The 22,889-nt window shown below is 34.9% G+C and overlaps 1 protein-coding gene and 1 long non-coding RNA gene across 2 annotated transcripts in view; one reads left to right on the plus strand and one right to left on the minus strand.

Annotated features, from left to right (window-relative positions):
- Positions 1–17,622, plus strand: part of ITGB8 (integrin subunit beta 8) — an 85,434-nt gene extending 67,812 nt beyond the window's left edge. The window contains exons 9-14 of the mRNA XM_003982834.6: positions 345–479; positions 3,026–3,431; positions 5,933–6,158; positions 8,831–8,937; positions 11,889–12,052; positions 12,149–17,622. Coding sequence (XP_003982883.1) covers positions 345–479; positions 3,026–3,431; positions 5,933–6,158; positions 8,831–8,937; positions 11,889–12,052; positions 12,149–12,271 — 1,161 coding nt within the window. The 3' untranslated portion in view covers positions 12,272–17,622. The remainder of the gene's footprint in view (positions 1–344; positions 480–3,025; positions 3,432–5,932; positions 6,159–8,830; positions 8,938–11,888; positions 12,053–12,148) is intronic.
- LOC111559510 overlaps positions 1–22,889 on the minus strand; it is a 220,308-nt gene that overhangs the window by 18,193 nt on the left and 179,226 nt on the right. The window lies entirely within an intron of this gene.

Here is a 22,889-nt window from a genome sequence, read left to right on the forward strand (position 1 = left end):
TTGTCACAAAATATAAACATTATTGGATTTAAAATGATTATTTCTGTAACACAGGCTAAAGGAGAAATATCTCCAAAGTGATTGAAATGCATAGTCATGGCAATATGTGAAAAAAAAATAGAACAATTTAAATGCATATGGTCTAATCCTTCAGTATTTCTTATGTATATCAAATATAATTGGGTCATTATGTGGAAACAGTATATTTATTCATCCTTTCATAGGGACAGACTCTTTGATTTAGTTAAAAATTAAATCTAGAATCATTTAATAAGCTTGACTCTGTTTAGTTGTTTACATTTGAAATTTCTATGATATACAATTAAAAAATGATGTCTCTGCAGAAACTCATTTCAGAAGTGAAAGTTCAGGTGGAAAACCAGGTAAAAGGCGTCTATTTTAATATTACTGCCATCTGTCCAGATGGGACCCGAAAAGCAGGCACAGACGGATGTGGAAATGTGACAAGCAATGACGAAGTATGTGGGTGTGCATTTTTCCCATTTTAAAATAAACTAAGTTGTTTGGCAAGTTTTCTCACAGAAAAATCAAACCATTCTGGAAAACTTTATTTACTACTGACTCCAAGGATCATATTTATATAGTTCAAAGTAATTTTTATTGTCTCTTTATAAAGTTCCTACTTGTTTTAACTCCATTTATTTGTCTTAAACTCTCAAATTAAGTAAATATATATTATATTAAATACTTATTTAATGATAATAACTTTAAACTTCTGTGTCACAGCCAGTATATATCAGTAAAGCACATCTTTTCAAACAAGTAGTGTTTACACTTATGATGATGATACCTACCTTTTTGGTTGCAAATCTCAGAATTTGAAATTGAAGGTAATAAGCCACAAAAAGAATGAGAGTGATGGAGCAACTGATAAAGGCTATGAATTCCAAAATCTTTCACTGTGCTATTGTCCCAGTACTCAATGATCTAGGATGACGTGGGGACATTTATTAAGAACAATAAAAAAGAAGTGTCATTTAATTAAAAAGGGATAACCTGGAAAACAGAGGGTCCAGATTATTGCAGTGCTAAGAAATAGGACCAGGGGTGATAGGAATTCTCCCAGTATCAGCACAATAGAGGGCAAACACACAGAAATATGCTCTTCGAGGGAATTCTTGTTAGATGAGGTGATTTTCAGTGAGCCACCTTGAGGCATCAGTTGCCTAATTTTTAAATGAACAGATTACAAAATTTAGAATCCCTTTTCCTTTCATCTCTAAAGTTCTATGATGTTGTTATTTTAGTGTCATGCTGTAGTTCAGAAGTATGGTAGTATGGTTGCTCCAACAAGCTGGCTATTTGAAATCAATTATGGCTAGTTTCTAATTCTGTAGGTCCCTGCATAATCACTTTTTGGATTTTGTTAAAAAGACATTATATAAAAAATATATATTTGGTTTATAAAATATACAATTATAACATATAATTTTCATATAATATATAAATATATATTTGATTTCCATTAAATATAGAAAAACTTTGTGCTAGCAAAAGTTTCTGAGAAAGGGTTAGCCGTTTAGAAGTAGTTCTTTCTTTCAAAATCAGTTTTGGCAGAAAGATTTTCCTTCTTACTTTTTTTTTCTTTTACTTTGTCTATAATCCGTTTTTCACCCTCACTTTCAACTAAGTAGTATAAACAGTTTGACTCTCAGAAAGAGTCATATGACCTCTTAATTACATAAACCCCAAATTTTGCTTTATTAATATTGGCAATGGCCACATTATCCTACACATCTGTTAATCCTTAACATTCTTTAAGACAAAAAAACATTTCAAGTAAAATACCAACTGCATTAATTTTAATATTATGAAACTGATGTTAATTTCTGATGCATATATGTAATATAAAAGCCTAAACTTAGATCTTTCATACCTTGTGTGTGTGTGTGTGTGTGTGTGTGTGTGTGTGTGTGTGTGTATTTGTGCTAGGCTTTTTGGTCAGAGTGAATTTATATATATGGATATATCCCGACCCACATGTATTCATCCCAACAAAAAAGGCTACCACAAAATTTTTAAGTTGCAATGGATCTTAATCTAAGATAGAAAAAAAACATACAAGCTTATTTGCCAAAGTACCTGAAAATTATAAGGTAGGCTAACAAATCCAAAAAAGGCACATTAAACCAATCATGTGGTGCAAAAAGAAAAAAATAGAGAGAAAGGAAAAACTTGGGAGGATCTGTTGTTTCACAAGGGAAACAAACTCCTGCCAACCCAGATCTTTAGTTGTACGCTCATGTCTCCACTGAGACAAATGTAGGACCCTGTATTGAGATCTTAAGATCTGAGAGAGTCCTAAATCTTATTCCCTTAAGTAGCATCAGAGAAAGCCTCATGTTTTCCTTCATTAACACCATGTATAAACTAAAATTTAACTCTAAATCTTTACTTGGGGTTTATATATATTATATATTATTATAAGTAAAAATAATTTATTATAAATAGATTTATTTATACATTATATATTGTTTATATATTAATATTTATATGTTACATATTTATATATTTATATATTATAAATAAAAATTGTTCATCTGAACATCCTATCTCAAGGTTTAAACCAGTAGAGCAGTAGTCCTTTAGTTTATTTGATCTCTCCCTTGTGCCAAATATTCGTTAACCCCACATTTTAAGGACTTAATTCAGAAAATGGTTATTCTCTCTCAAGTTTGCTAAGAAATCAATTGAGAACATCAGTTAGTCATTGGAAGTGGAGTAGACGTTTCAAATAGACTTAAACCCATGTCCATTTAATGGTACAATAGAGACAAGTAGCAGTCATTGCTTCTTTTGACTCTCTGGTTCATTAATTAGGAAATAAATGAAATGGAAAAGGGATGTTACATCTATATATGAAAGAGTGCCTGTGTAATCTACAAGTGTTATAAATTTCTATAAGATGGTATATTATTGATTCAAAAAATCATTCACACATAAAGAGTGGTGATAAAAATAATCAAGACATATAAATATATTTTCTTTCTCTCCCTCCATTTAGGTTCTTTTCAATGTCACAGTTACAATGAAAAAATGTGATGTCACAGGAGGAAAAAGCTATGCAATCATCAAACCTATTGGTTTCAATGAAACCACTAAAATTCATATACACAGAAACTGCAGCTGTCAGTGTGAGGACAGCAGAGGACCTAAACGAAAGTGTATAGATGAAATTTTTCTAGATGCCAAATGTTTCCAGTGTAATGAGAATAAATGTCATTTTGATGAAGATCAGTTTCCTTCTGAGAGTTGCAAGTCACATAAAGATCAACCTGTTTGCAGTGGCCGAGGAGTTTGTGTTTGTGGGAAATGTTTATGTCACAAAATTAAGCTTGGGAAAGTGTATGGAAAATATTGTGAAAAGGATGACTTTTCTTGTCCATATTACCATGGAAATCTGTGTGCTGGTAAGTATAAGTAAATATATACGTGTAGTTTTTACTAGTTACTATTAAACTAGCATATATATCAAAGTCTCTTTAAGTCACATCTTTATAATTACCAACCCTGAGTCTGAATTTAATATTCAAAATTTCAAAGTCTATGAAATTAGGCCATGGCAATGCATTTATGGCACATGATTCTGCTATTTATATTTTAAATTATTTTTGTACAGAAAATAATTGAAAATGAAAACCAAAAATTAAGTGTTATTCTCAACCATGCCTTGATTTTATAAAGATAAATATCAGAAAAGGAAATTTCTGATGTCTGGCAGGTTGTCTATAATCAGAGCATTCTTCTAGAAAAGACTTGATTCATTCTCATAAGTAGTCACTCCCTCTAGCTTTCTCAAAGGATAGTGAGCTTTAAAAACACAGTTTCCATTCACTGGAAAATTCTTAATGCATTATTATAGATGGTATTATAAATTTGTAATAATTTAAACCTATCCAGTTTATTTTTGGAACAATGCAAGCAACAGAATTATCAGAAAACAGCATTCTTCAAGAGAATACGGGTTTTGTAAGTAATCTAGAAGATTAGTACCAGAGGCCACACACAGACCACGTTTAAAAATGAAATAATTTAAAATAAAAATATCAAAAGTACTTTTTGGCTAATTCAGTTTACTGCCACCTAGAGGTTAGATTCTAGAAAATCTATGCAACATTTGAAATTTAATACAAAATACTGTTTTTAAATGAATTAATTTTTCTATGACAGTGTGCTAAATCCACTTACTGTTACAACACCATTTTAAAAATTTTTGCATTTTGGTAAGCAAATATTAATTAAATTATTAATGAACTAAAATATTTCATTATCATAACCATATGGAAAGTAACAAGCCTATACAAAATGAATTTTCTATTCTTGTGTCAGCTATAAATTTGCCATATATCACATAAATATGCAATGAAAAATTGACTTTTTATTCTGTTATATACACAAAATATTTTATATGCCAAACATGTATCCTGCTATATCTTGTATCATTGGTAGAATGGATTATAGATAAGTTAAGAACAAGCCAGCAATTATCTTCTAATATTTAGAACTAATCCTATTTGGAACAGGGAAGAGGAAGAATTCTGATATCCCACAGATATTGGGATAGCAGCTTGAAATACATTGGGAATCTCAGTCTCTATTTATAGTAAACTATTAAAAATCAATATACTAGCTCTTCTGTATGACTATTCTACCAGCCCACAGGCAGTTGAAAATCTGCTTTGAATTATTTGTGTATAAGTTATAAGTGCAAAATGTAGCTGACAAACATTTTCTTCACTAGTTTCCTTTGAGAATAAAAACATATGTTCACAGGTCAGCTGGCTAGGATTGGGCGTGCAGCCTACATATAGGGAACAGGGTCTGGCAGGCATTTGTTTGGCCTGGACCTCATTAGTTTTACATTTAGCAATTGAGTTGATCCAACAGTAGACTCTATGGAGCAGTTACCCTGTGAGGTGCTTGCAATAAGGGGAGAGAGGGAAGGAGGGAGGAAGGAAGCCAGGAAGCAAAGGAAGGAAGGAAAGACTTCTGTAGCCAAATAAGCTTGAGAAACACTACGTAACCCTGTAATATATACTCCTTCTTGAGGATTTCTAATCCACATGGGCATATTAAATTTTGGATGCTTCCTGAAGTCTAAAACCCATTTAACTACATATAACCAATGTTTCTCCTCAACTTACTTGTCTACATGCATGCCCCCAACCCCAACACACAGGTGTGCATGTGCATACACGCACATGCACACACACACACACACACACACACACACGCACGCACACACACACATACATACATACATACATACACCCACACTCCACCTCGCTTTCTCTCATTTACCACCTAATAACAACTCACAGCATACTTTAGGACATGCCTCTCTAACCTGCTAAATAATGTCTTCAAGATGTGAAGAGATCAGTTCAACTCCGCCAGAGATCTTATCTTTAAACATGGCACTAACAGAACTGAAGCACTAGAAGGGTTTGCCTTAACAGACCTTCAAAAGTATCCCAGGCCCTTAGCAATAATGAGAAACTAAGAGAATGATTATGGAGGCTATTAATCAAATACCCCTGGTTTTTGGATTTCAAGACTGACAATTAACATTACTTCAGCCTTTGTAGCTTTTTTTATATTTGTGTGTTTTTAATTTAAAACTGAATGCACAGTGACCTTCAGGTAGTCAGGCAGCCACTGCAGTGGGGCATATGTCACAACTGTCAGCACAAGAGATTAGCATCATGGGGTTTATCTACAACAGAACAGCTTCGAAAATAGACGCTCCTAAAACCTCTCGTTGTTTATGTCAGACGAATAGAAAACGATGCTGTTTCCATTCAGTTGACTGTCAGTGTGTTTCCATGGATATGGGAGGGGAATTTATGTTTGGAAACACTGCACAAAGTCAGTGGCTCCAATAACTTAGGTCCTGGAGTGTCTGTTGCAGGGCATGGAGAGTGTGAAGCGGGCAGATGCCAGTGCTTCAGTGGCTGGGAAGGAGATCGGTGCCAGTGCCCATCAGCATCAGCCCAGCACTGTGTCAATCCAAAGGGCCAAGTGTGTAGTGGAAGAGGCACATGTGTATGTGGCAAGTGTCAGTGCACTGATCCCAGGAGCATCGGCCGCTTCTGTGAACACTGCCCCACGTGTCACACAGCCTGCAGTGAAAACTGGTATGTGTTCTCCAACTCCAAACATACATGAAGCAGTTCTTCACCATAGCTATGTTCATCCTTTTATTTTGCCTTCCTTAATCTTAGAAGTTGCTGGATCTTCTCTACCAGATAAATTTGTTATCATCATGCTAAAAAGGAACTGAATAGGGACTTTAGGAACAAGAAAACTTAGATCCTAACTTTTGGCCACTAGATAGCTGTGAAAGCATTGGAATTGATCTAGGCATTCACTGCTTTACTCTTTTTTTTTTTAACGTTTATTTATTTATTTTAGCAGAGAGAGAGAGAGAGAGAGAGAGAGCGCACATAAGCAGGGGGAGAGGCAGAGAATCCCAAGCAGGCTCCACGCTATCCCCAACATGGGGATATCCCCAAGGGGATATCCCCAACATGGGGCTCCACATCCCAACATGGGGCTTGATCTCATGAAACGTGAGATCATGACCTGAGCCAAAACCAAGAGTCTGAGGCTTAACCGACTGAGCCACCTAGGTGCCCCTGCTTTAGCTTTGTTGAAACAGGTTTGTTGTTTTGAAGAACAAGATTTGGTGTTCATAAGGGCTCATTGTTTTTTACCCAGCTTTCATGAGATATAACTGACATATAGCCTTGCTTACACAAGGCTTAAGGTATACAACATGATGATAATTGATGGTAGTTTACCATCAATTAGCTGTTTGAGCTAGGGTATGTTGTCGAAATTCTCTGTGCCTCAGTTTCTTGATATTGAAAGTGATGATTATAATAATAATACTTTGCTATATAGTTCTGTGACAGAATTAAGTTAGATGATTCATGTGAAAAAAAACCCATTTTTACTTGGTGCATAATCATCCTAGAATAAATATTAGCTATTATTATTGGGTTTTTTAATTTTTTTATTTTTGAGCTTTTTAAATTATTTTAAAAATAAAGAAAGATACTGGCTATGAAGCACCCCTGGAAAAAAGTGATGTATAAGTAATAGGTGATATGTTAAGTGAAGATGGCATTATTGTTTGGTGACAGTAACTAATTTTCCAGTAACAATTTGAGCCTGTTCAAAGACCACTACTCTAAACATTACTGTGCCTTCTAATTTGTTTTATTCAAAAATTTTAAGACATTCACTTTCTCAGATTGGTAGCTCAAGTAAAATTTTTAAAATTATACATGGGAATTTATGTAACTCTCTTGGAAATGCAGTACTTAAACATAATGATGGAGTTATTTCTAATGAACCCAAGTGAAACTTGAATTGTGTATTCTCTGATAAATTTTTCTAGTAGTATAACATTTATCTTCTAAAATATTTTTGCTAATTTTATTTGTAATAAAAGTTTCTTATGTATTTCTTGGGTATTTTCTTCTCAATACAAAAAAATCATTATTTTGACTGTACACATTATTAAAATAGTTTTAGTGATTAGAATATAATTTTGCATGGTATTAAATTCAGCCAGTATTACAAATAAATCTTTTGGCTTTCTTTCCCAGTTTTACAAGACTACTATCCTAAAACAGTACTCTATTTTGATATTTTATGTCTTGCAAAAAATACTATGGGCTTACAACTGCCGGAGTCCAGCTCCAGCAGGTCCAGGGGTTCCAGAAGGATGAACAGCATCGGAGAAAAAGTGAAAATAAAACAAAACTAAGACAAAAATAAAAATAAAAAACTGAAATAAAAAGCTAAAATAAAAAACTAAAATAAAAATGGACACAGACAACAGCAGTGTGTTGAACTGGCCGATTTATTGCAGTAAACGTGGCATTATATATACTAGTGATTTCCTTGTAGCATACGTCAACTATGTTTTTTCTAACATTACCTAATTTTGAAAATGTTCCTATGTATAAACGACCTTTAAGACATAACATGGTGATTTTACCCTAACTTTCCCGCATACACTTTGATTATAGATTAATTTCTTACATATTCCATTATGCACCTGTGTTTATCTATAATCTACAAAGCATTTGCTTTGCTGTTCTCGTGAAAGGCCCTCCATTTCTCAACACCTCAAGTGGAACAGTTACAGGGACATGACCTCCTAACCACATGAGGCCAGAACAATGTGTTTGCCTCGGTCCGAGGTGCCAGAAAGGGGCTGAAAAAGCCTTAGAAACCCATGCCTCATACATTCTCAGAGAGACAATGCACCTAGGAACCAATGAACCATTCTGTAGTTTAACAGACTAGGTTCAGTCATCATCTGGAATGCCTCCGGGGGGGCCAGGTGGGCCTAGGGGTTGAAGTCACCTGTGCCCAGAGATACACTCGTTAGTTGCCGGAGTGAGGCTTTCAAATCAATATGTCTCTCCTTTACAGGCCCTCTTTGCTGGCAAAGGTATGAGGCTATCCTTCCTGTAAGTAGAGGAGTCTCCATAGGGGGTGGCAAGAGCTAAACCTAAGGCTGCACAATTTCTTGGGGAGCCTTATTTTCTTCCCTAATGGTTCTTTTCCCAGGGGGCCTGCCGAGGGCAATTCCCCAACAGACAACACCCCAGGTAGTTTTAAGACCTAATTACCTAAAAACGGGAGTCCAAGAAGCTTCACTGTCAGTGGGCCACCCTGCAGTCACCAATCCGTCCACAGCCCGGGCCCTGCCCCTCAGGCCGGGATAGCTCGGCTTCCAGCATACAACCTATTCAAAGATTAAATGTTTCGTTTCTGTTTGTCTTTATAGGAATTGTGTGCAATGTCTTCACCCTCATAATCTATCTCAAGCTATACTTGATCATTGTAAAACTTCATGTGCTCTCACAGAACAGCATTATATGGACCAAACATCAGGTAAACCAAAGCTTACTAATGAAAGCACTGGACAGTATCTGTAGAGAATCATATTCCCCCAAAGAGCCCATAATCAATCATCCTAAAGAAAGGAAAAACTGCTTCAGTGTTTTCAGTCTTCCAGAGATGGTACTTTATAAATAGCAGCTGAGTATATTTGCCATAGTTCAGCTGAATGAGTAGATCTCCTGTCTCAATTATCCAGCTAAATGCCCATGCTGGGCCCCGCTATGGAAGCACACCAAGCAGAGTGTCTACAGAGGCCTCAGTGAGCCAAGAATGGAAATTTCCTATGTACAGTCCGTTTCACCCTTAGACATAAACTCTATGGAGACATTCTTCTCTTTCATAACCCAGCTTACTTCCAGTTACAACCTTCCTCATGTAAAACCAAAACTCTCCTTTATGTTTCAGGTGAACCAAAAATTCTAAGTAGCAATTACATGCTTTTGCAAAATATATGTCCTAAAAAGGGCCATCCTTTTCTGGTGTTTTTCATTCTGACATAAATATAATTTATGGGTGAGTGATTATAAAGGCAGCCTAATGGAAAGGGCATGAAAACTTTTAAGCTTAAAGCAGGTTCCTTGACACCAATAAGAAATACCAGCCCTCTTACAAAATTTCCCTGAGCCTCAGTTTCCTCATCTGTAATGGAGATGATAATACCAACCTCAAAGATTGTATGACAGCAAATGAGCCAGTGAACATGACAGATATATTTAAATTAAAAGATGACACACAAATGGGAGAAACATGTGAAAGCTGTGTTCAAAGACCACTTTAAGACAAAACTTCATTAGAACTCAAAAGCCAGTATCCGACTTTGCTCAGGTGTTAAGGTGTTGAAGTACACATGAATTAGAACTTAAGCTTTAAATTATGTCTTCTTTGAAAGAATTTCTACTGCTACTATTATTTCTAGTCTCTCCTCCAACTTATGAAAATAATTCCAGCTCTTACAGAGCCTGCACAGAAGAATAAAGTTTCTCCAGTTTTGTTTCCTTCTTCTCTTGCATCCACACTGATCTTAGTCCATAATAAATTTGGCTTTGAAAACAGCCCATGTGCTGCCAGCTGGGGCTGCAGCAATCACTCCAGAAAGCCAAGTGCCTTTTCTAATAAATAGAGCCCTTCCTGTCAACATGTCATTTATTATGTTAAGTAAACAAACCTACTCTGACCTAAGTGTGGTTACAAAAAGTATTCCCTTAAAGGTCCTTAGGAAAAGCCCTTGCTTGACCTAAACCAAGATGAGAGTCATGGCCAAGGCTAAATGTTTGGCTATCCAAAATGATATTCTAACATTTTAAAATGCATGCAGACTTGAGCCTTGAAAATGTCCTCTATCCTAACCCATTAGAAATATTTGTAAAATGTAACAGTAGCTAGGGGGCTCCCCTCCCTTTCACAACTATGGTGGAAGGAGAGGAAAAGGACATTTGTTAGCCACCCCTATTATCTATCCACTCAATCACACTTAAAGGGTGTTTTGGTCTTCTGGCTAAGCTCCTCCTAGGCAAGAAGCCAAAAAGTGGGATCAAGCCACGTGTCCCCTTTAAGGATCTGCTTTAGCCTGATGGACTAGTTCTAAGACAGCCAGAGGAAATGACAGTCTGTCAGGATGAAAGGCATGCATGTCATAGACCTGAGGGTCACTCTGGAAGACTCCAAGGGCACCACTTTTGAATAGAGCATCTTGGATTGTCTCTGTGTGTGAGAACAGTAACAAAGGGAGACTTGTACTCTCATTTGGTGTTTCTATTCCAATTAGTAGCCCTCTGGATTCCCTTTACCCTTTCTTTCAAGGACCGTTGTCATTGACCAAAAGAAAACTGGGCTCGAAGTGTTCTCACTTGGTGAGGAGCCCTTACATTGTTCCTGAGCTCTTGGTTTATTCAAAAGCATGCTTGGTCATCCCTTGGGAATTCAGACAGAAATTACCCATGTTTGGGTAAGGTCTAAGACTTGGAAGGTCCCCTCTCAAAAGGCCCTCTCAGGGAGACCTTCATACATTTAGGTGAAGTCCCCAAAGTCTGGAGAATGGGTAGAAAATACTTGCCTCTTTAAGCCAGGAGGTAATTTTGTGAATCTGGGGCAGCTGGTGAGTTCTGTGGAATACTGACATATTGTGCAATGTTCCCCTTAAAATAGGGTAATACTTCTGGCATCCACAGAGCCTGCAGACTTTCCAACTAGAGTTTGCCAAAGGTCTGGTACTAAAACAGAGACCTAGTATGCTCCTCCTCTTAATGCAGCATTTCCTTCGCCAGCTAGTAATTATTTGTTCTTGAAAAAAATACACAGTGAATTTTTAGAAGCAAAATATGACAGATTTGGTTAATAGACAAGTAAAAACCAAATTAATAAAAATTGAGGAAAGAGATTTGCATATTGTCCCGAGTTGGACACTCCTACTCCCTGGAGAAGCTACTTGTAATAATAATGGAAATTTACACTACAGTTTCAAAGGAAATAGCTATTCATCTATTAGAGTAGTACTGCTTTTAGCTTCTGCATTGTTTACTTTACTTTCCATTACTGATGTGCAACAAATGAAGAGCAAGCATAACCACAGAAACATATGCTAATGCACAGAGCTGTTAAATAATTTTTAAATCCTGTTTCCCACTTAGTGACCAACAGTACACACCACAAAAACTGTCTCTTCTCTGCCACAGGTAAAATTTTATTTGTTTAAGGGATTTGGACACATTCCAGTTAATACAATTAAAGAATGTCTCCTGGAAATATTTTAATAATAAATGTGTAATAAAAAATTATGGAGTTTATTTTTGAATCAATAGTAATGGCATTCTCCTGTTTTAAAAATCCAGGTTTGAAAATATCTCTGGTCCTATTAATTGAGACGGAGAACATTGTTTGCTTGTTAGAATCCTTTGATTTACTCATTCTAGTTTTAATCCATTTATTTGTTTGCTTCATTACAGAATGTTTCTCTAGCCCAAGCTATTTAAGAATATTTTTCATCATCTTCATAGTTACATTCTTGATTGGGTTGCTTAAAGTCCTTATCATTAGACAGGTGATACTACAATGGAACAGTAATAAAATTAAGTCCTCGGCAGATTACAGGGTGTCAGCCTCAAAAAAGGTCAGTGGATTCTAAAAAAGAATTACTATCAGTATGTCATTGTCCACTTCCAATATTTAGGCTGTTAATTAACGATAGTATTTTTTCTCCATCAAGGACAAGTTGATTCTGCAAAGCGTTTGCACAAGAACAGTAACCTACCGACGTGAGAAACCTGAAGAAATAAAAATGGATATCAGCAAATTAAATGCTCATGAAACTTTCAGGTGCAACTTCTAAAGAGATAAAAAGTACTTTATGGGAAACTGGATTTTTAATAATTGCTCCTAGAAAATATACTGTTAGAAGTCACAGGAGGAGACAAACTGTTCTAGATCATGCTGGTTGCTGGTTGTCCACTTGAATGAAGACTGACAAGCATCCTCATCATCATGTGACTCACATCGCTGCTGAATTTTTCAGAGAAAAATGTGTCTTACTACTGTTTGAGACTAGTGTCATTGTAGCACTTTACTGTAATATATAACTTATTTAGATCAGCATAGAATGTAGATCATCTGAAGAGCACTGATTACACTTTACAGGTACCTGCCATTCCTGTGCTTCCCAGAGAGAGACAATGCTGTGAGATAGTTTGGGCACTGTGTCACTACAAGGGTACAGTAATCCCTCCACCGAACATGTGGATGAAAAAAATAACAGGCAGTTATAGTACTGTTGCCAAACACTTCTACAACTGGCAGTGACTAGACAAGAACATCTAGATGAATAAATGGTTAGTGTTTCACTCATTCAAGAGGTTAGTAGATAAAACCTTAATCTTGAGGGAAACTTCTTTCGAAACTGTGTAGTGTTATGCATCTGTTTATGTTTTCTGCTTTTTACAAGATACTAATCCCAACATTCTCTCCTCTTTGCCTTCATGTTTTTTCTTTCTTACAGGATAAGTTTATATTATGTCACAGATGACTGGATTAAATAAGTGCTAAGTTACTACTGCCATAAAAACCTAATAATACAATGTCACTTTATTAGAATACTGATGTTTTAAAAGCTGAATGTTTAATAAGGGACACTGTAAAGTCACATCAAAATCAGAACAGCTTCGTTGTGTGCAGACGTGGAGTCTTATATCTTCTTACCTGATAAACTGGATGTTCCACCATTTCATTTGTCTAATCATCAGGTTGAAGTTCACAAGGTATTTAGAAACTCTGCCTCAAGCAAAGTACCACATTTTTTAGTGTGCTCTCTCAGATATTAAATCCAAGTAGATATGAGCATTTTTCAAATTGAAAGCTATAGTAAGCTCTATTCTTTTTTGCATTTCAGTACAGCCTAAGAGATTCTGTCCCTGAATCACCTCAACCCTACTCACCAGAATTTTAAAGGTATACAGTGGGAGGAGGATAGACAATAGCTTACAAGTAAGCTGAATTCATCCTCTTAGTTAGTCAGGGAACTGAGGCTCACAAAGTTTAAATGATTTCTTAAAAAACACCCAAGTGATTAAGTGGCAGCATTTGAAGAGAAATTCTATCTTCGGATTGCCAGGCTAGTGTTCGTTGCACAATATCATGCTACCTCTTGAATCTTTAAAATATTTGATTGGCAAGTATTTTTAAATGTGATTTACTGAAGTCTTAAGTATATGAGCATGAGAAAATTTCAAAGGAAAGCAGAAAAGAGTAATTCAAACTGAATTCCACGACTGGCTTCTAATCTTTCTTGCTAATCAGCTTCTAAGAGAATTCAGCATGGCCTAAGTACAGGGAAGTCCATTCAAACGACAGCCTGTGAGTTGTGTAGTGCTCAGCCTGAGAGCTTGATATAGAGGCCATCAGCTTTTGTCTTCCCCAGTGGAAACTTCTTCACAATTACCATATCCCTACAGACTTATTTGGTCTGATTTTATTGGCTAGAAGTCCAATAGTCCTGTGTGTAGTACAGAGCTTTGCCTATGAGAACAAAGGAATTTATTTAAAATGCTTTCTTATAATTAACTTCCCAAATTTGCTGTCTTCAAGCACTGGAAGAAATGCCAGGATATTTGCATTTTAATGAGACTAACTCCCACCCCTTATTTTACCACAAAGAGGGTTTAAAAACATATAAGTGTTCTGGAGCAAACACAGCAGTCCCATTAAATGTCCCCTCGAGCCACGCAATTATGATGCTAAATTGAACTGTATTTTCTTCCCCAAATGAAACTGGGGACATTGACATAATTCAGTACTGTGACTCACTTGTGTAAGATACCTTTGATCACCAAGGATAACATAAAAATCGTATTTTGCAGCCTGCCCGTCACACATAGCATCCATTTTAAAAAGAAAAAATATGGATACACTATAGCTCCCCAAAAGGAAAAAGTGGAAATTATCCATTTATTAAAATGCCAACAATTTTAAAAATTAACATTATAATGTTCATAAACTAATCTCCATGTAGAATGAGTTATCCAAAGGAGCATAATAAAATGAAACCCTTAAAAACCGAGGGCTTCTGTTTTTATGCTGTCACTAGTTTGCACTAATATAATGGACCAACGCTGTTATAGGAAAAGACAGACTTTCTCATAGGCAGTTCAAGGCTTGATGATGATTGTAGTTATGCTTGTGATGTCTTGTGCTTTCTTTTTTTACTTAAAGACCTAATTCTTAAAGATTTTAGAGCTTATATTTTACTTGAATAATGGATATTTTCCTATAAAATGGCTTTGAGAAGAGAATTAATATTTGACTAGTTAGAATTAATTAAAAGGTAAGGGAAAACAGGGTATGCTTAGATTAAATAATTTATGTAAATAGAGCCTATTTTCAACTAATATGACCATAGGAGCCTTTTGAGATTCATGATATTAAACAAGTAATGAAATTTTAAATAATTAACAAAGAACTTGAACACTTTTGGTACGACAGCATTTTTGTGCCCTAAAGTATGTAATGATTTAGACATGTGCCATATATACACTACAATATAACTGTATGCATTTTGTTTCTCTGGGGACATCTTTACACCACAGTGTACATGGATTTCTAAACATTTGAAACCTTTTTTTGAAACTTGTTAATATGTATGAAGTCATAGACATTCTCTGAAAGACTCAAAAATTCACCAAAAATCTGATTATGTACTGAATGTTCAATACAGCTTTGATTTATAAGGATAAAAAGGAAATCTAAGGTTATCAGAATAGATTTATTTGGAGGCAAATTTTTCAAAACTCAAAATTAGTGGGTGACAAAGATGCAAAACTTCACAAAAGAATAAATTCCAAATTAAAAAAGAAAACATATACTTAATTCCACTAACGATATTCTTGTGTATGACAATAGGTATCCATGAGACACTGAAATATGATCATGATGAACTATGAAAATTTTTCTCCATAGAATTATATTCCTTCTGGTACCTGGTATAGTTAAGTTATACTCAATGACTTTTCCTTCCTTTCCTTACTCCTAGTTTTCCTACTCACTTTTCCTAAGAGCTTGCCTAAAACTCCAGGCTCAATAAGGCTAATCATGAAAAATAACTGAATGTAATGATATAATGAAGTTCTTCATTTCCAAAAATCTCTTAATGATTTCAAAATTCATTATGCACCTGAGCCAACACACACCCATTAAAATTAAGAATTTAAAATTTTCACACCCATTTGAGCTTCTTTCAGGTCTAAAGGATTTGAGATCTAGATCTTTTAATATAAGTATCAAGTGAAATATAGCTAGTTGGGAGTTCAATCATGTGCACATTGTACTCTGTTTTATATACTCTTAACATTTAACTTATGATGATCCTTATTTATATTGACCTTATGAACTCCAATTCATGCAATGTAAACTGAGATATATTTTCAGAGAAATATAGAACTAGCATTCTTTCAGATAATTTCCTTTTTCTTTTTTAATTACTCGATGGCAATTTTTTTATGGGTAACTGATTATACATATTCGTATTTCATTGATTCTAAGATTTCTACTTTTTCAATTCGCATCTCTAAAATTGTGATTGTATCTTATAATCATTGGCATCTTAGATGCAGTGTTTAAAGTTGTTCTTATATAACATTACACTAATTCATCTTTAAATGTTCATGGGGATAGGGACATTCCTTTTCTTATAAATATTTCAGAACCAATTTATGGTAACATGTGAAGCCAATTTTCAGTACAACTGAATCACATACAACTCATCATGGAACCTATCTGATTATGAGCTCAGATCCTGCAAACCTTTAGGTTGTAAAAGCTCTTTCATCTTCCTATTTATACTTTATGCTACTGGCTACGATTTCAGCATACCTACCTTAACTAATAAGAATGGGTGGGTTTCTCCCAATTTTGCTAACAAATTTTTAATCTCTCTATGCCTTTCTAAAGAATACTTTCACATGATCATCTCAGTTTTAAACAGAATTAACTGGAAAATATGTGAAACCATTGTAATTAGATTTTGTAGTATCTTGTATGTCTGATGTCAATAACAAAAGAAAAATATGATACAACCAATCAGTACTGTAGGAAAAAAACAAACAATTGTCCCCTCAAGTCCTCCTACAATTTTATTCTTTCTCCTTTCTGCTCTTTGGTTTGATTTTTTCTTTGGCTCTGATAAATTTACCTTCAAGCCCATGTAATGACTGTCATTAAACTGCATATTTAAGTTATTTGAATTATGTAAAACAATTGTTCAGCTATCTGGGCAGCTGTTAATGAAACACCTGAGAGTAATAACACTACTCTTTTATCTACCTGCATACTTTCCTGCATAAAATCTATCTTCATAAGCTAACTCTATTATTCAGATTTCCAACCTCTATGGCCTACTTCAGTTAAAATTATTTAACCCAACAATAAAAAAAAAAAACCCTGCAGTTATCAAGGATGGAAAATGTGTGATTTGTGTAAAGAACATTTACTAACTTTACACTATACCACAGATAAATGTGATTTTGATAAGAATTCTCCACAATAACAAAATTTATGGTACATAAATTTTATTAAGAATATTGAATATGAAATATTTTAATTCTAAATTGTAAGAAAATATAAATTTGCACATAATATAGAAATTCATTTTATGTATATTTAATACAACTTTAAAAACTATTTTACATTTACCAGCTACTTCATTAAAGTTTTTTAAAACCTCTGCAAAAATAAAATTTAGAAATGTTTTTAAATTATCAGTAATAAAACCTTATTTGTCTCATTTAACAAATCCCACCTTTGTAAAAAAAATAATATAGAGTGTATTTTTAAATTAAAATATTTGAATATAAAATAGCTCTTAAGAAAAACAAATTCTCATTAAACAAATTTCTTATTATTTCTGGCTTTAAATTATACATGAAGTTAAATTGCCTTAAATGACACAGAAAATTGGGAAATATGATATTTCACAAAATATACTATGAAACTGTTCATGTAATTCTAATTGACTACTAACTTCTGTTTTATGTATTTATTAAAGAGCTGACACTGTAGTTTGTTGTGAGATGTTTATTTTTCTAACAGAGCTTATAACAGTTATGACAAGGCATTTAATTAATGCATCATTCTGTTTAATATAGATATTAATCAATGTGAAATTTTATGTTTTAAAATAAAAACGTAAAGATCTAAGAATGCACAAAATGCTTCTTTGTTTACCATTGTGTGTTACATGACCCTTGGAGCTGCCAGACAATAGCATTCTCACATGAGGAAATGTAGTAACATCCATACATTGTCATTGGTAGAGGACATTACATAATTCCAAAAAGCTACTTGAAGAAAGTTGTAAAGCTGATGATACTGAAAGATGTAGGGCCATCCAAATTTCTCTATTTCCTTTTGATAGCTGCTCAACCAACAGTGGAAGTAGAAAGACTATCCAAATTACAAAGAACTGAAAAATTAGCTAAAAGATATATCAGGCTTTCTTTACTAGCCAGAGACTTCTACCATCACCTTGATACAAATGTAACATGTTCATAAATTTCAGTCACACATTCTGGAGAGCCATATTTAACAACTTAAATTTATGGAATACCCTTGTGTGTTTGTGATTGTGATTGTTGTGTTGTGATCTGAGGGCCGAGAGTAAAGCACATGAGGGGACAAGTTAAAAGTTAAATAAGACATATAGACAGATTGCCTGTCATTAGGAATTTTAATAGTTTGAAGGAAAATGTATATGTAGCACATCTATAAGTAGAAGTTGCACTAGAAAGATCAGATGGAAGCTGTAAGTAGGTCCCACAAGGACTTTATTTTTGAGGATACATCCCAGTTGGCTTTGGGACTAGTCTTTCAGTCTCAGAATCATGATTTTGTTGTGAGTGCCGTTTGGCCCCATTTTTTCCCTTCTATCTTCGATAATAGGACCTGAGTTTCAGTAGAGCACACAGCTAAGACTGAACTACCTAGACTCCTTTGCAGCTAAATGTGTTACAGGACTAAATGATGCCAGTGAAACGTGCAACTCTGGATCTCACTTCCTCTTTCCCTCTTTTTGTTGCCTGAAACAACTGGAGCAGCTGTCTTGGCAAAGGAAGCCCTATACTGAAATTGTCAGAGCGGCCCCTTCAATCATCTGCTCACCTCAAGACTGACACCTGGTGGGGAAACAATCTTTATAGCTAAACGACTGTATTCGATGTTCTAGCAGATAATCTGCACTCTAACAATGTATGCTTTATATAATTGTTTCACTGATTATTCAGCAATACTAATACCACTTCCCTCAATTTTTGAAATAAGAAAAACAAGGCACAGAGATATTAAGGACTTTGTATACATACACACAGCCAGCAAGTTACCAAGGCAGAATTCATACCCAGATCTGTTTTACGCTCCATAAATGACTGATCATGTTTTGTGAGGATAGATTTTACTAGTTTAATTAGCTTTACTAATTTATTTCTCTATATCACTCCCAAATGTGCAATAAATTAAGTTGGAGAGTTAATGTATGTGCAAAAGTACTACATAGGAAGGAGTGAATAGGCTTTAAAAACGAAAAAAAAAAATTTGGTAATGTACTCAGATGCTGGAGCTAAACTGGAGCAGGTCCATAGAAGAGAGCATTTGGCCTAGACTTTGAAGAAAAGATGAGTGTGGACATGCAGAAAGGCAATGTCACGGAGAGTTAGGGGAATGGTAAAGCAGACAAGACTGGGAATTCCATGTAATACCACTGAAATCTTGTTGAGATACAACATTAGATAATGAAAGGCAGTAGCCTACAGGTGCTAAGTTATGGAGAACTTGATTCCCAGGGTTAGAAGTTTGAATTTGGGGTAGGGAAAAGCAAGCTCTAAAGCTTTAGAAGAGTGATGTTGTCGGAATTATATATAGCTTGGCATATACTTATATAAAACAAATATATTTTTTAAATTAAGCATTAATTTCATATCCTTTAATACTAAATGTCAATATTCAATTCTATTAAAGTTGAATCACTATGTTGTACACCTGAAACTAATGTAACATGTGTCAACTATACTCAATTAAAAGTTTAAGTATTATTAAGTATTAATGGTATTAAATGCTTTTTATACCAAATTTAAATATTATTTAGTACTAATATAAAAAAATTGGAAGTATACAAAATCAGGAAAAAAATATTAATTCTAACTTCCTAACATCAATCACTTTCACATCTACGCATATTTTCATTTTATTTTTCTCTGTACTTTTATCACTTCTATTGTGCAGATAATGCATATTTATTATAAAACATCCAAAAACACCTAGACACTACAACTTAAATAAATATTTCTCTGGTCTGACCACCCAGCATTAAACATTGCCATATATTTTCCAGAGAGATATACCTGTTTGTACCTAAGACAGAAATATGCTACGAATAGTCTAGTATAAAAATACTTTTATTCAAAGCATTTCAAGTATTTTTCCATGTCAATATTTCAACAATCATTTTAATAAGTGTATGTTATCCCATCCATAAATGTGCCACTATCTCTTATATTCACTGAGTAAAGAATGAGCAGGATATAATACCAAATATAAAATCTTGGTTAAAAACTTCAGTATTCAACAAGAGGAGATTGGTTAAATAAGTTGCTTTTGAATGGGTGAGATCTGCATATTTATAATGGCAGAGAAGAAGGAACCAATGTAGAGAGAAATGTTTATGTTGGGAAGGTTTGAATTGGTCTAGGGTATAATAGGGAAGCATTTCGAACTGTGACAAAGAGGAGTCAGTGAAGCGAGCTTAAAAATTTTTTAAGAAGTAAAAATCTAGAGAGAAGTACAAAGGGAGTTGAATATGAGCTACTATTGCAAAGAATATTTGAGAGAATTTGGAGACTGGCTAGATAATCAGTGATAAGAAAAGAAGTTAGTCGAAGAGAATTCCAATGCCAACTCTGAAAGTCACTACAGACTTCTATCCAAATTGGATAAACCTTCCAATCTGGTCTCACAGACCACATTGTTCTTGCCAATTCATGACTTTTAGACTAAATTCTAACTTCATCAAAATATTTGGCCAGACAAAACTAAAGCTGTGAATATTTAAACCATGTCAATGATCATGTTTTCAAAATCATCAAAATAGGCCTAACTGCAAGATAGACAGGATTTCCTTAAAGCAGTTGTTTGTATATGAAAAATTTGATCAGAATTAGAAGTAATGGTAGGCTGCACAAGAAAAATAAATGATACCTTGGCTTTCAACTTGGCAGTCCTTTAGCTCTTATTTGGACTGGTGCATTATTTAGTGCTTAGGACCTGGTACTGTTTAGACTTCTTCCAGTGAATTGCTTTAAGCTTCAAAAAAATCCTCAGACTATAGTAGTGAGAGGAAAACACTGACTTCCTTTATTGGGCTTTGTCATATTCTGTGCTGTTTTTTTTCATTGTTATGACTACAAGCTACACTCTCACCATCATTAAGGTCATGAAAGATCATTATCCACATAAGAAAACCTTAATTTGACATTAGCAACAATTATTTTTTATATTTCCCCCTATTAATTATAATCTATAAGTCCATGGTTCTCAATGGGCAGTCCCCAGACCAGCAGCATCAATGTCACATGAAAACTTACTAGAAACTCCAAATATTCTGAACCAGAAACTTGGAATGGGGCCCACTGATCTGTGTTTTAACCTACTCTCTAAGTAATTCTAATGTGTGCCAAAGTTTAAGAACCATTTCCATAAAGAGTGAAAACTAGCATCAACAGACCATAAGCTATGGGTTATGCTTACTAATCAGTACCTGATAATCAATATTCAGTACAGGCACTCAGTAAATAACTGCTGAGAGAGTCAGTGATGTTCTGTTTTCTCTGAGCCCCTGAGACATGTCCCTGAGAAAAACCTGTGCTCAAAATTTCCCTGTCATTTGTTACAGTTAAAATCAAAGTAATAAAATGATTGTCTTGCATATTATTTTTAAAAATAAGGTTGACTTCAATTACTTTTTATAGGAAACCTAACATCTCCAGTGCATGTAGAGGCCCACATTAAATATTTTGATTATCTATAGCCAGTTCTCATTTTTCTGTCACTGAAAACCTCTCTCTTTTTTTCCAAAAACTAAACGTATTTATATTTGTGTGCATTGTAAACAGTGGAAGATCTCCATCATTACCCAAATTAACAGGGGAATTCCTAACATGGCCTTTGGAATTCCATCCTGGTCAGAAGACTCAATCAAATCTTCTCTTCACACCCTCATCCCCACCAAAGTATACAACATAGCTCCTTCTTCTCTGTTTAGTGACACAAGTATCCAGGTCTATTTGTTGTATTCAGGAAATACAAGGAGGACGGCCACCAAGGACAGCTAGGCCCAGCATCCCTTCTATTCTATTCCCTGGTCATTGGAGTAGAAAATGCTTATGTTCCCTCTTACTTTGAGGAATCACATCTATTTACTCTTCTCTCAGGTCTAATTCACTTCTTCCTCCCTTGCCCTAGACCTAGTGTAGCAGGATTCTCACACAGAGAGTCATGACATCGAGGCTTTTCTTCTAGGAAGCAACTTAATTCGTGCAGCACTGCTCAATTGGGTTTGTACCCGAAAAACAGAGCCTGGAATGTCATGTGACATAGTTTTTTAAACACATTTTCTATTTCTTTGTTTCCCATATACGGTAACACACAAACATGCCATCTGATTAAGTGTCTCTTGTTACAAAGTTGTGAGGGATGTTGTCAAGTACATGTATAGCCAAGTTGCCTTAAGGTTTTTATTTTGTTTTGTTTTTTCTCTCCTTAGGGAGGGAACCCTACCACACTAGGTTTATATTCTCTTGAAAAAAAGTAGATCTATGGACATGTATCGACATTTGTCTCTAGTCCACTAAATTTTGCACTTGTTTTGGTAGTATTTCTGCTTTTGTGTGGGCTTGAAAAGGGGAAAACAATGCTTATATTGCCAATGAATAGCAAAATGGAAAAGAAATACATATGTGTGTGTATTTAACAGACAGACCCAAAATAAAAAAAAAAACGGTACTGAAAATTGGTTCTGGGACTCTGGATCCTTTGAGCCATGGAAAATATAGAGAGGGCAGAGATGGTAGGGATAAAAAGATCGGTTAATTTGTTTTTTTTTTTATAGATCTCTGCTTTGACTCTCTATTTCACCTCTCTCCAGGGATAGGGTAAAACATATTCCCTCTAACTGCCAGCCTAGTGGGACTTCAAGGGACCCACCAGAGGCTCTAAAATGTGTTCCTGCATCTGGGAGACAGAGAAGTCTGATGTCTGGCTCATGCCAGAAAAAGAGGCTCCATCAGGAACACCAGCGTGGCTTAGTCGGTTCAGCATCCGACTCTTGATTTCAGGTCACATCATGATCTCATAGTTCCTGGGTTTGAGCCCCGCGTTGGGCTCTGCTCTGACAGAGCAGAGCCTGCTTGAGATTCTGT

The sequence above is a fragment of the Felis catus genome, chromosome A2, assembly GCF_018350175.1.
Source record: "Felis catus isolate Fca126 chromosome A2, F.catus_Fca126_mat1.0, whole genome shotgun sequence".
NCBI classification, from domain to species: domain Eukaryota; kingdom Metazoa; phylum Chordata; class Mammalia; order Carnivora; family Felidae; genus Felis; species Felis catus.